The sequence below is a fragment of the Sinocyclocheilus rhinocerous genome, unplaced genomic scaffold (genome assembly GCF_001515625.1).
Source record: "Sinocyclocheilus rhinocerous isolate Xijiao unplaced genomic scaffold, SAMN03320098_v1.1 scaffold939, whole genome shotgun sequence".
In the NCBI taxonomy this organism is placed as follows: Eukaryota; Metazoa; Chordata; class Actinopteri; order Cypriniformes; family Cyprinidae; genus Sinocyclocheilus; species Sinocyclocheilus rhinocerous.
The window spans coordinates 234,275-248,519 of NW_015665397.1; the positions used below are offsets into that span (position 1 = coordinate 234,275).

The 14,245-nt window shown below is 35.3% G+C and overlaps 1 protein-coding gene across 1 annotated transcript in view; it reads left to right on the forward strand.

The window, feature by feature from the left end:
• Positions 1-4,110: 4,110 nt before the first annotated feature.
• The window catches only part of LOC107731366 (adenosine deaminase domain-containing protein 1-like), a 21,630-nt gene continuing 11,495 nt past the window's right edge, over positions 4,111-14,245 (forward strand). Inside the window, exons 1-6 of the mRNA XM_016542426.1 lie at positions 4,111-4,174; positions 4,704-4,867; positions 5,337-5,471; positions 5,557-5,724; positions 7,369-7,443; positions 7,617-7,742. Coding sequence (XP_016397912.1) covers positions 4,711-4,867; positions 5,337-5,471; positions 5,557-5,724; positions 7,369-7,443; positions 7,617-7,742 — 661 coding nt within the window. The 5' untranslated portion in view covers positions 4,111-4,174; positions 4,704-4,710. The remainder of the gene's footprint in view (positions 4,175-4,703; positions 4,868-5,336; positions 5,472-5,556; positions 5,725-7,368; positions 7,444-7,616; positions 7,743-14,245) is intronic.

Here is a 14,245-nt window from a genome sequence, read left to right on the forward strand (position 1 = left end):
AGCGTAAACACAAGGACAGAATAAAAGCTAAATTTGAAAGAAATGTCCCATAAAACATGAAACTTTAACAGTATTTTTTGAAATCAACTGACTTTTTTCTTTTTGTTTTAGATTTTTATATAAAAAAAATTCACATCATTATCCTTGCATATGTTTAATTACCAAAAGTGATTTAAAAGGATGTGAACATACGAGAGAAATTTCTGAGGATATTTTAGGGAAGATTTCAGTAAAGTGAAATGGTAATAATTAGTATTTTATTACTATTACAAAAGTTTAAAATAATGGAATTGATCAATTTAACAGTACTAAATTATTAAGCACCCTAATAAATCTTTGAGGACTACACTACCTGGTACTTAGCAAACATATTGCTTAAATTAAAAACACATTTAAAAAAAACTTAGAGGTAGTATTTTTTTTTCAATGCTTCAAAACATCTTATTGTCCCTTTTTCAGCCTGGAGAGTGTTACTTTTTTACACACATCCTGATAAACACAGAAAAATATATTATTGAAAACAACTTCTATTCTTGTCTCTGTGAACGGAACCCTATCTGAGGTTTTAAAAAATAACGCCATAAATAAAGCCTTAAAGGATACAGTATAAATTGACCACAGTGGAGGCGCATTTAAGTTTCATCATGGGATGTGAATCATAGCATCCTCATATTGTTTGGACACTAGGAACTAATGCTGGTCCAGTTAGAAAGAAAGACTTCCATATTTTTACTAAAGCAGAGGCGTATGACGAGTCAATTTGGGACCCAGGCCTATATTACAGGTCAAAGGCATGTCACTGAGAGGATGCTAAAATGAAACCAAAACCATAAGAAGAAAAACATAAAACTGATGAAATATAATAGAAACAACTGATAAATCCAATAAATGTATTAAACTGCACTTTAATTTTTTCACTTCAACCTATTAAAAAGCATACTTAATGCATGTAAATTCCACTTGCAGTCTATAGATTCCCCCACTGAATGTGACTAGAATTACTTAGCCTATCTTTCTCTATGAATAAACCATAAGATTATGGTTAAAACACAGATAAATATTTCTAGTGCTCTTTCATCATATCTGCAAAAGATCAGCGACCTGAAATGAGAAACTGACTTGTCAGATTCTAACGCGGTATTTTTGTGGTCAGGTTATGTAGGTCATCAACTGATGATCACCAAATATTTCAGACCACTTTGCTTACAGATATCAGTTCATTCTACATTCCTGCAGCTCTACATTGGTTTTCCATTGTGCCTTTTCTAGAAAGCCATCACTTGGCACCAGTTCTTGATATATTGACAATTGATTTATTGACGATAATTGACTGATTTCTTTTGGTGCTCCATGAACTAAATTATTTATTGCGTTAATTGTATAAAATCCATTATATTCTCTGTTATATCATTTAAAACAGTTCTCCCTAAAATGCTCATATATAGGAATTGTTGGCTTACCTCCTGTTTTAACAATTTGCACCACAAGAGGGCAATAAAAAGCAGTTCGCATTTTGACTTAGATGTTTGTCATAAGAGCACAACTGTCACTTTAGCTAGACTTAATCAAAGACTTCAGATAAAGCAAGACGAGGCATTCATGTTACTAAAATGTCAGAAAGTAATACATGCAATATGGAGGGATAAGTCCCACCTTCTAAATTAAAGAGCCAATCGCCAATTGGTAAAGTCACGGCGTCACTGCAGCAGCTGTTAGAAGCTCTGGTTGCCATGAAAATATAAGCCTGAAATATAGCCTAAGCTTTTTAAGGCTATTTGAGAAAAAGGAACAATATGGGGCAGTTGATGTCAGATGATGTTGCTGATTTGAAATATGATACTTAAACATGAATATGGCAAGCAGTTTTTAAGATTTCCCTATTAAAATAGTCGAAGGCATTTTAAATATGGCAGCCAACTAAACAGACTTTTCTTTAAATGGACCTTTGACTTCATTCATTACAACTAGAGTCTGAAATGAGCTGTTTTACTGAGGGACAATATTTGCTCTACTGGAAGTGATTTGGATAATGAGGGTACATTTGAACCATATACCAGTAAAACACACAGTGTGCCATATATGTCAAATACTTAGGGTTATTAATTGAAATAAATTCTTAATTGTATTAATACTGTGCTTGTATGCATTTTAAATAAATGTCCAGTACCTTATATTATACAGCTCTCTAGTGTATAATCTACACTCAACCCACATTAAATCCATAAATCTAAGTCTAGAACAGATCATCATGAAATATATCAAAGGTTAGCTTTCAGTATGTCATTGGTAGTTCTGCTTATTACGCAGATGTTCAGATGTTTCAGTCAAAGCAGTTAGTAATCAGTCTGGGCCCTTTTCCAATATCTTGACTATGACATGTTTTTGACACATCTTCCGGCGTTAGTGCACATGTCGACATGTTAAAAAAGAAAATGCCAAGGAACTGTTTCAACTTCAAAGCGTAACGTTGTTTATAATAACTGGCTTGGATTTCAAGAAAACGTCTTGTTGGTTTGACTTCCACTGGTTGTGCTGTTGGCCATTAAAGCCAAAAAACATCTTGTCTTATAGCTCGACAATGACTGCTGACTAAGTGGAATAAGTACTCCTACATAATGTATATAAATTTAGATTAAAGATAATATCTGCAACCCATCCAACAGAGTTGCTTGTCTGTATTGTACCACTGAGTAAGCTATGAACCACAGTGTGTCAAACCAACACCTACACTGCACTTTGCATGTATGCCATTACACACCAATCCCTGAGCATCTAGACTCGGCGTGGTCTTGCAAAACATCCGTTGGCCATTATTGCATGTGCAAATTAGCTACATTATTAAGGATAAAAAAAAACCTGAGAACAGATTCAGGATTCTGTCTGCATGGAAACAGAGGTTAGGGGAATGATATCGGTAACGTCATGTTCTGATAGAGGTATTTCCAGGCATCAATATTAGTGTGTGGGCTTTGAGGTAGGATGTCTTGCTCTTTTGCTCACCAAAGGACTCCACCGTCAAAAACACCACAGATGTTTCCACTGAGCTGATAAAAATTAAATAATACAGGGATCCACTGCTCATTTATGCATTAAAATAAACACTGAAAATTAACTCTCCAATGGGCCAAAGTGACAGTAATGTATTTTTGAAAAAACAAAACAAAACATAATTTCATAAATTGAAGCATTGTGCATAAATTAAATAATTAATATCCGAATATCCGAATAAATACGACAGATATGGCCTAAAAAAAAAATGTGGGTTTGTTTTGGCAACCAATTACACTGTAGTCCCCTCTGAAGTAGTTCAAAATCTAAGTATGTGACTCATGCAAAGTTTGTCTCCTCTTCGTTTGATGTCAACATTGCATTTTTTTTGTGGTTAATAAAGGTCTTCTATTTTTAGAGCATGAAAAACAGGCCTATAGCTTTCCTGTTGCACACACACACAGACACACACACACACACACACACACAGAGTGTTGAGTCATACATATCTCTGGAAAACTCTGTTTTCAGAGTAACTGTTTAAAAACCGCTTTGTTGTCCCTAAACGCTCAACCCGTTTAATGCTACTTCCTGGAGACCTTCAAGGTCCATCACTTTCACTTTTAGTCACAGGTTGTTGTACTGGGGTGCCACTAATGGAAAAAAAGAATTTTGTGGTTGAGCTTTTACAAGAAAATTATTGTGTATAAGAAACTTCTTCCAGCAGTTTCCAGTAGTATCTAACATGTGAAAAAGATAGATCTATTTTTCGAACTGATATGACTTCTAAAATGAGTTTTTATTTCATTTTCATCTGAGGCCACCAGTTCCTCTAACCTTTCACTTACTGCGTAACATTGTGCAAGTAAAATAGGATGCAAATTAAATTTAATCTTAACTTTAAAACACATTCCCGCGGTTTCACTGACAAGGCTTAAGCCTAGTCCCAGACTAAAATGTTAGCATGAGCTGTTGTAACTGAAACAAACTTGCACTGACTGATCTTAAAATATATCAGTGCCTTTGTTTTGTCTCGAGACACACACCAGTAATTATATTTTGTAAGGCACGTTTATAAAAATTACTATTTTTTTCTTTCTTTCTATCTATCTATCTATCTATCAATCATACTGTCAAGTGTGTGTGATTGTGCGTCAGAGTCAGTTGTGTTGTGAATAGGTCAGGGGTAAGTGCCCCGGCGTGTGTGCATATGAATTAGCATGTGTTTGTGTTTGTTTGAAGATAAAATGTTAAAATTTAGCGTTTTAGTGCCCAGTTATGAAAAATGAGCATCAATACAAGTTTGTTTTCATTGTATAGTTCAGCTAGATTAGGCGTGCTAGCAGCGTGACTAACGTTAGCGTCTTAATCGGCGCTATTTTACTTATATTCCTTTTTATTTCTCACTAACCTGTCACATGCTATTACTGTGTTTAACGTTATATGACTCCAGTTTAAATGAGTTTGATGGAATTTAAACGTCGTAGAACTGGAGAGTCACGCGCTCTTCTTTTATGTTTAACGTTAATTATCAGCGTTCTAAAAAACAGCAGCGTCATTCTTAAAACCATCAGGAATTATACAGACCTGCTTGATATTACATCATTTACATGATTTGTGATGAGAATTTTCCAGTAAACACTGCCTGTACATGTTTATTTTTCTTTCTAATAATTGCTATCTAACTTTATTGTGTTGTATTTCTGTCTCTAAAGCTGTTAGATGAAGATGATGATGAGGGGTTCATCCTGGAGAGGGTCCAGCATGGCCCACAACCACTGGACAAGCATCTCATCCCATCCACCTTTCTCAGACTTAAGTGACATCAACAACAACAAATGTCTTCCTGGACAATCATTGAGCTCCTCTAACAAAATCAGTTAAGTGTTATGGCTTTATGTTTTGTTTTAGTCTACCTTTTTTTTCTCTCGACAGACTGACAGTTGCTTTTTTAGGACTAAAATTCAGAAAAAAGGCCATTTAAGAGTGTTAAAAATGAATTTCCCTTGACAAATGACTTTTTGTCTTTTAAACTCAACATGAAATGACATTTGCATTTTACTTGCATAGTGTGTTGTATTTCTGTAAGAGTGAAGGGTTAGAGGAATTGGTGGCCTCAGACGAAAATGAAAGTAATTTAGGCCAAGACATGTTTTTATTTGGAAAACTGCACACCAATGAATCAAATACACCAGGAACATGCACTAAGATGCATTTGTTGCATTAACAGGCATTTGTTGTTTAGACTTAGTGATGTTGTTATCAGCTTCAGAATGTATTTACAGTCACTCATGGGTTAAATCATGTTATCTCAATAACGTTCACTGCCACTTTTGTCTCCTTTGCAGATTCCAAACCGAAAACCCTTCCCCGTGAACATATTGACAGATATAAGCGAGGAGATACGCACCCAGTGTCGGCGTTGTACCAGCTTTCTCAGGTTCTGCAGTTTCAACTGGATATGAAAGAGACTGTTACCACCGGTAAGTGATATCCCTCCTGATTTTATGTAATGCATTGTCCAGTTCATTCGTGCATTCAACATTTGTTTCCTTTGTGTCTGAGCAGCAGGAATAACGGGGTTTTACTTTGCGTTCTGTGCTGTGATTGATGGAGTTCAGTATAAGACGGGAATGGGCATCACAAAGAAAGAAGCCAGGGCCAAAGCAGCTGAACTGGCCCTTGAAGAGCTCATTGCAAGTCTAGAAAATGATGGGATTCCTTCAGATGTTTCTGGTAATGATCAAAAGATGATTTTAGACCTCTTACTACCAGCTAGAAAACAGAAATTCATATTATTCTGATTGAACTGATTAAATTTGAGCACGGTGCAAGTCAGATAAAAGCTTCTGCCAAATTCAGAAATGCATGGTATATTATTCATAAAGAATCATGATTGAATGAATGAATAAATAAATAAATATATATATATGTATATATACACACACACACACATTTATATTTAGTCACTCATATATATGCATACTACTTTGGGGTCGGTAAAAAAAAAAAAGAAACAAATTAATAATTTATTCAACAAGCCTATATTAAATTCAACAAAAGTAAAATAGTAAATACTTGTACATGGTTATCAGATTTACATTTAAAATAAAGATTCACTTTTCATTCATCATTTAATCCTGAACAAAAAAAGTGTCACTGTTTCCTCAAAAACATGAAGCAGTACAACTGTTTTCAACATTGATAATAAGAAATGTTTCTTATGCAGCAACTCAACATATTAGAATGATTTCTGAAGGATCATGTGACACTGAAAGTGGAGTAATGATGCTGAAAATTTGGCTTTGATTACAGCAACAAATGACATATTAAGATATATTGTAATAGAAAATATTAAAAGTCAATTTAAGTCAATCATCAATTTGAGTCAATCATCAATTTAAAGTTATTTTAAATTGTAATAATATTTCACAATATTACTGTTTTTACTGTATTTTTGATCAAATAAATGCAGACTTGAGCAGAAGACGCTTCTTTCAAAAACATTTTTAAAAAATCATATATATCTTATTTATATAAAAATCTATATTTTTTATATATATCAAATTTATTTTTAACGTAATTTTGGCCATTATCAATTGCCAATGATTAGATATTTATATTGTTTTTAATAAAACAAAAGGTGAAACACCTGGCTTCAGCTATGTGGTTTAACTCTAGATTGCTACTATATTGTTTATTCATCAATGGTTTTGTAAGCTTTCTTGCAAAAAAAATAGGAAGATATCGTGTGACCTTCTGGTTGACACTTTCCATAGAATCAATACAAGCAGTTAGTCAGCCGTTCCATTTTTAGTGTAACTATGCAAACTTCGAAATTCAATGTGAAAGTTTCCCCAGATGAAAGAGAACATCCTCGCTGTTCTCCCTCCCATCGAAACAGACCCACAGTCACTCACTGAAACCGTGGTGAAGCTTTTTCCTGTTTGAGGTGGGGGTGCAGCATTTGTTTTTAATGCAAAAAAACAACACCACCACATTCACACATTGGGGTGGTGCTGCAATCTTATTTATTGCATTGCATCTTTTTAGTCTTTTTCTATTGCAATTGCATAAAGCCAGCAAACATTTTATTACTTGTATTTTATATTTTACTTGTTGATTTGAACAAACCCTTAACCCTAATAGTTAAACCTTGAGTGCAAAACGCTTGAGTGCATAAGTCCTGCACCGTTTGATCTTGGTTGGACTTGTGCCAATGGAATCATCTACTGTATCAATACCATCCTGTAAACTGCAGATAATACAGTAAAACTGTTTAGAAGATCTTAGCAAATGCCCATGCATTGCTTTGGACCACAAAGCTGCAAGTCTTACTCACATTCACTTTACTTTTGTATGTGCTTTTGTTTTTTTCAGCGGGACCTCCTCCTCTGCCAGTAAGAGAGAAGGACTCAACAATCCCAGAAGTCCATTCTGGAAGAGCTGTAATTGGTAAATTAGTTTTTCAAGTCTGGATGTGTTTAATAGCCCAATTAAGAACAACTATATTCAAAGCGCAAATGTTTTAGCCATAATAAACTCTGACGTCAGAGCAACTAATAATGTCGGATTTGGAAATATCTGCGAATGTGAATAACAATTTCATTCTGGTTGGTTTAACGCAGAAAGAAAGAATCCCATTAAGGATCAGGTACCCAATGTGGTGATGGAGATGTTCACCAAGCTAATGGACAGTTACCCAGAATTCTCTGGCTGTGGCGGAACAGTGGCTGCATTTGTCATGCTGTCTCGTAAGTCAGACGTACAGGATGTCAGACCACAGTTTTTCACTGTGGTATTAGTATTCATAAGTCATGTGACATTTAAGGTGTTCTTTGTCACCTAATAATCTATCCTGCACAGAATCTGCATCGTCAGAGCTTTCGGGTGAACCTCAAAAAAATAGGTCAACAGCATATTTAAGCTCATATTTACTCCAGAATCAAAATAAATTTTTAAAGCCTAGCCTATTAAAGCCTATTAACCTATTATACTTGCATTTTTGCCGTTTTCACAACAACAAAGAAATTCTTATTGCTATAATGCAAAAAAGTACTTTTTAAAATTATTTATTCAACATGGTAGTATTATTTGTTGTTCTACCTTTAATTTATGCTGATTTATTATAGTGATTTTTTTTTTTTTAAATATTAGTACAGTGATAAGAATCACCTTTGAGAAGACTTTGAGAAATCTTAAGCAAAGCATACATTATTTTGTTTATGTAAATTTGAATACTTGTCTTAAAAAAACACGTTGCAACAAAAAAGTAATTGATTTCCTTTCATTGTTCCTTACTTATCCTTACTTTAAAGGAAAATGTGACACAGGCATGTTGTTATAACCTTTATTTTTCATGAGATTCCTCTCTACAACAATGGCAACATCAAACACTTAAGGTGCAAAACACCTTGTGCATACACCGCGTGCATAATTATTAGGCACATTGATATTCTGATATTTTTTTCCAAGCACATTTTACCAATTCCAATCCACATCAATCTTAATAACTACTATTCATTTTGTATTTAATCATTTATAAGTGATATATAATTGTCCATGAAGGCTGGAAGTGAAAAACTCCTTATATTCAGGTGTGCAGAATTATTATTAGGCATGTTTTGTTTTACAGATAAAATGAGCCAAAAAAGAGGTTTATCTCAGACTGAAAAGTCAAAAATTATTAAATCCCCATGAGAAATATTCAAAACTAATGCAATACAGAAATTACAAAGTTAAGACATGACCATTGGACAGCAAAATGCTCACTGGGTCAGCGGGGTCAGAAAAAAACAGGTGGAGAAGAAAAGACACATGTTAACTGCAAAAGATTAATGTGAAAATCAGGAAACATTTAGTCTCCAGCACCAGCATTTTCCAGAACTGCAACCTTCCTGGAGTCTCCAGAATTACAAGGTGTCAGGTTCTCAGAGACTTTGCTCAGGTAAAAAATCCTACAAAATTACACTCACTTAATAAGAATAACATGCTGAAGTATTGTGAAATACATTAAGACCTTTTTTTTATAGGCTTTATCGACCGATAAGTTGTGAGTGACTCTTGAAGGATCAGCACCACATCCTCTTGTGGCAGTAAGTTTAAGGAGCTCATTTATAGTCAATCTTGCAAGACAGACTTTTCAGGATAGGAGATGGAATAAAAAGGAGCTCCTAAAAATTCTGGAAGATAAATTCTTCAAACAGTGGTGCAAGAGGATGTGGTGCTGTTCCTTCAAGAGTCACTCACAACTTATCTGTCGATAAAGCCTATAAAAAATAGTCCCGATACGTCGCGAATATGGTGTTTATACTGTTTGTAAACATTTTGCTTTACCGGCATTTTAGCACATTATTTCTGAATGTAGCCTAATAATAAAATGCGACGTGACCCTACGCGACTTATGTTTTTTTTTTTTCTCTCAAAACGCAATTTTATACGAGTAGCATTTTTTTTAACAATGCAGCAAACATTTTTAAATATCTTAAAAAATGCTTTGTCTTTAAAGCGTTAACAGATTTTTTCTTTTGTTTAGTAGCCTATAATTTGGCCAAAATCTAGAAAAGATGCTGCTGTATTGGCTGTGACTAAGTGCAGCGGGTTAAGATACCAGATATCTTCCTTTATTTTTTTTTATTTTTTTGAGTAGGAAACGCTGTTCTTTATTATTATTATTATTATTATTATTATTATTATAGGCAAAGAAAAAGTTTTTAAAATAACATTATTAACCGGTATTTTTTCTAGGCAAACCTTTTTCGGAACGATAATAATACAGAGGAACGCAGGAACAGAAACGTTAAAATATCGATTCTGCTCGGAGTGAACTGATTGGAAGTTTTTTTTTTTTTCGTTTTCAAGCCCTGATTCCAACTGTTGCTTGTTTTGGGGAGTTTCTGCCTTTGGTCTCCTCTTCAGCTGGTGAAATTCATGTTCAATCGGATTTAAATCTGGAGATTGATTTGGGCAATCTAAGACTTTCCATTTCTTTGCCCTGATAAACTCCTTGACTGTAAACTGGCAGGGTGTTTTGGGTCATTGTCCTGATGCAACATGAAGCACTTTCTGATGAGTCTGGTGGCATTTTCTTGAACATTGGTAGCCAAGATGTTTCTGTACACTTCTGCATTCATTCTGCTGCTGCCATCATACATTAAGTCATCAATAAATTTGAGAGGGCCTTTTCCAGAGACAGCCATGCATGCCCATGCCATGACACCACCTCCACATTGCTTTACAGATGAGGCTGTATGCTTAAGATCATTTGAAGTTCCCTTTTTTCTCCACACTTTTGCTTTCACTTAGATAAAGGTTAATCTTTGTCTCATCTGTCCATAAAACTCTGTTCCAAAACTCTACTGGCTCAACTTTGTGCTTTTTTGCCAACTCTAATCTTACCTTTCTATTCTTGGTGCTGGTCAGAGGTTTGCATCTTGCTGTGTAGCCTCTGTAGTTCTGTGTCAAAGTCTCCTGCGGATAGTTAATTGTCAGAGCATCACCCCAGCTTTCTGGAGGTTGTTGGTGATTTTACAGACACATATTTTAGGGTTAATTTTCACCGCTTTTATGATTTGTCTGTCATCAACTACTGTTGTTTTTCTCAGCCGATCAGGTCATTGTTGGGTTCTGATGTCACCGGTGGTTTCCAAACTGTTGCTTTCTCCATGCCCCTTGTTTTTGCTATAGCTCTAATTGACTTCCTCTGTTCTTTTAGCATCCAAATTGCTTGCTTTTCTTTCAAAGTCAGCTCCCTCGTCTTCATCCTGGTTTCTGTGTGTCATCATTGAATGCAGAAGCAGTGGATATAACTGATGACACATTTCCTGCTTTTAATATCTGAACAATTAATGCAACACAGGACACAGCTGATCACTTAGAAAGACCTGTGAGGCAACTGTTCCAATACTTATGCTCCCATCAGATAGGGGGATGAAACTCTAAAAGTGCTGATCTACTTAGTTGGTAAAATATCTATGTGTTGAAACACCCAATAATAAAATTTGACAATTTGTAGTTTTGTCTCATATTCATCTTTTAAACATATTTACGAATTTCTTGACTAAACTGCAAATAGAGCAATTTTGTCTTTGCTGTCTCAATACTTATGGAGGGCACAGTGTATATACAGGTGCATCTCAATAAATTAGAATGTTGTGGAAAAGTTCATTTATTTCAGTAATTCAACTCAAATTGTGAAACTCGTGTATTAAATAAATTCAATGCACACAGACTGAAGTAGTTTAAGTCTTTGGTTCTTTTAATTGTGATGATTTTGGCTCACATTTAACAAAAACCCACCAATTCACAACAAATTAGAATACTTCATAAGAAAAATACCAATAAAAAAAACATTTTTAGTGAAATGTTGGCCTTCTGGAAAGTATGTTCATATACTGTACATGTACTCAATACTTGGTAGGGGCTCATTTTGCTTTAATTACTGCCTCAATTCAGCGTGGCATGGAGGTGATCAGTTTGTAGCACTGCTGAGGTGGTATGGAAGCCCAGGTTTCTTTGACAGTGGCCTTCAGCTCATCTGCATTTTTTGGTCTCTTGTTTATCATTTTCCTCTTGACAATACCCCATAGATTCTCTACGGGGTTCAGGTCTGGTGAGTTTGCTGGCCAGTCAAGCACACCAACACCATGGTCATTTAACCAACTTTTGGTGCTTTTGGCAGTGGGGCAAATTCCAAATGGAAGTGATCATCCCTATGCCTTTGAAAGGCAGAGCCCTTGGAGTGGGGACTTTGGAGTGAGCAGGGCACATGCGTGCCATTATGTAGTCGTTTGGAATGCACTTGGCAAAGGGAGCGACACAATTTCCTCATTATCTTTAGCTGGGATGTTCCCGTGACAACGCAGCACGGTGTCTGTCAGCTGATTCGCTGACGTATACCGGCATAAAAAAATACATTTTATATTTTTTAAAGTTTTATATATATTAGTTTTCATGTATTATATATCATATTTTAAAAACTTTTTAAAATATAAAATGTATGTTTATTTGCAACAGTTATGCTAACAACAATAAAAAGACATATAATGCAAAATATGCCATTAAAACAGTGACATCTGCTGACGGACACTGTGCTGCATTGTCACGGGAACATCCCAGCTGAAGATAATGGCTGTATCGGAAAGCTCTAAAATGCTGCCTTCGGAGGCAGCATTCCAAGGCAGGAAGGCATCAAGGCTCGTCCGAATCCAAATTCTGCTTTACTTCCCGTCTCCGGAGGTACCTTCTTCTGATCGAATTTTGAAGGCAGCATAGATGTATCCTTCGCTGCCTTTGATATCCCACAATCCTGTGGTGTAAATGTATATTTCTGACTAACTTTTTGCACTTTTGATGTTATTTCTAGCGAGAAATCAGTATTATAGTAATTAAATATTCGTATAGTTATCACCAAAACTCGTTCTATTTTGTTGTAGATCATTAAACCGTTACGCTGCCTCGGAAGCCTGTCTGAAATCAGTTTCATGAGGTGCCTTCATGCAAAAATGCTGCCTGCAAAAGTCATTTTCTCATACGGCAGGGAGGCAGCTGCCTAAGTTTTCGGATATATATATATTAGGGGTGTAACGGTACGCGTATTCGTACCGTACGGTTCACGGGGCAAAATCTTATGTCTTTCTCAGTATTTTGTCTTGTACACATATCTAAACATCCTTAAATCAAGATACATTTACTTGAGATGTAAAATGAGGATGTGAAGTTCTGTTTTCTGAAAAATTAAACAGAATTAAGTCTGTTAGTGCTTAAAATAAGAACAAATATATGTCATTGGGAAATGACAGCTTGTTTTCCCTTTGAATTAAATGGATTTTTTTTTTGTCAATTAGCAGATATTTGTTCTTGTTTTAGTTATAAACTCGCTTCATTTTGATCAGTTTCTCACAAAACAAGACTACTTCTCTTCTGTCATTTTGCTTCTTAAGTAAATATTTCTTGATTTAGAATCTTTAGACATTTATTTTGCACTGGAAAACAAGACAAAATACAGAGTAAGAGCATCACTTGCAGTGTGTGCACTTTCAGCTCATCAAGAAAACATATTAACATATTGCATTCCATTCAATTAATTTCTTAAAATTTTGGACTTAAAAAGTCTTAAAGGGGTCATATAATGTTGCTAAAAAGAACATTATACTGTACATTATTGTTTCTCCTCTATGCCCTGCCTTTCTGAAACGCGTCGATTTTTACAAAGCTCATCGGTCTGAAAAGCGAGGTGTGCTGTGATTGGCCAGCTACCCAGTGCGTTGTGATTGGCCGAATACCTCAAGCGTGTGACGGAAATGTTACGCCCCTTACCATATTGTGATAATGCCCTGTCCGGCCGGAGCGATGATTCAAAAACATTAAAACCCATTATAAACGAGGCATTCGTTGCATCCAGTGGGGACATAATTATGGATTATAATGACTAGAGCTGTGCGATATTGAAAAAAAATTCGATATTCGATATGCGATACGATATTGCTTAAAGTGTGAAAAATCTATTTAAATTATATTTTAAAATATTTAAAAATGAAAATTATATAACCAGTTTGTTTCACATTCTTTCTTGGAAAAGAAAGAATCACTACAACTTCTGAAAGTGACCAGCAGTGTTTTAGCATTACTTAAAAAGTAATGTCACAAATCAGAAAATGAAATTTAACATCAATGTGAACATACAAACAAAAAAATGAATGACACTAATTTCATATCATTGTGACTTTGCTTTCCATACACTTTAAGTACTTCTTCATATACCACAGCAAAAACTATAGTCTGAGAAAGTTCAAACATCAAGCAATTCTCTGCTATATGCGTCGAACTAAAACTTTGAACTTTTGCAACGTTTTGATTTAAGTAGCCTATATTAAAATGTTTCAGATATCGCACGCCCTTGCGATATGCATATCACGATATTTACATTTGCGACATTTCGATATTTTCGATATATCGTGCAGCCCTAATAATGACTTAGGGGCCGTTCACTAAAACGCATGGAAAACGCTAGGCGTGCCGCTTTCTGCTTTTTTCCAAAGCGTTCGGGCGCTTGCGCTCCGGAGGAGTCTGCCGTTGCTAAGCAACCATAGCCTGCGCTCTCCATGAAGACGCGGAAGTTTCAGCAATGGATAAATGGATTTGCAGGACTAAAAATCGCTTGCAGTAGCTCTGCTACTAAATTTATTTAAAAATGGCTATCCCTGTACAGCTATGATCAGCTGTTCCTTCATCTTGGCTGAGCTTTCAATGTTGTTAC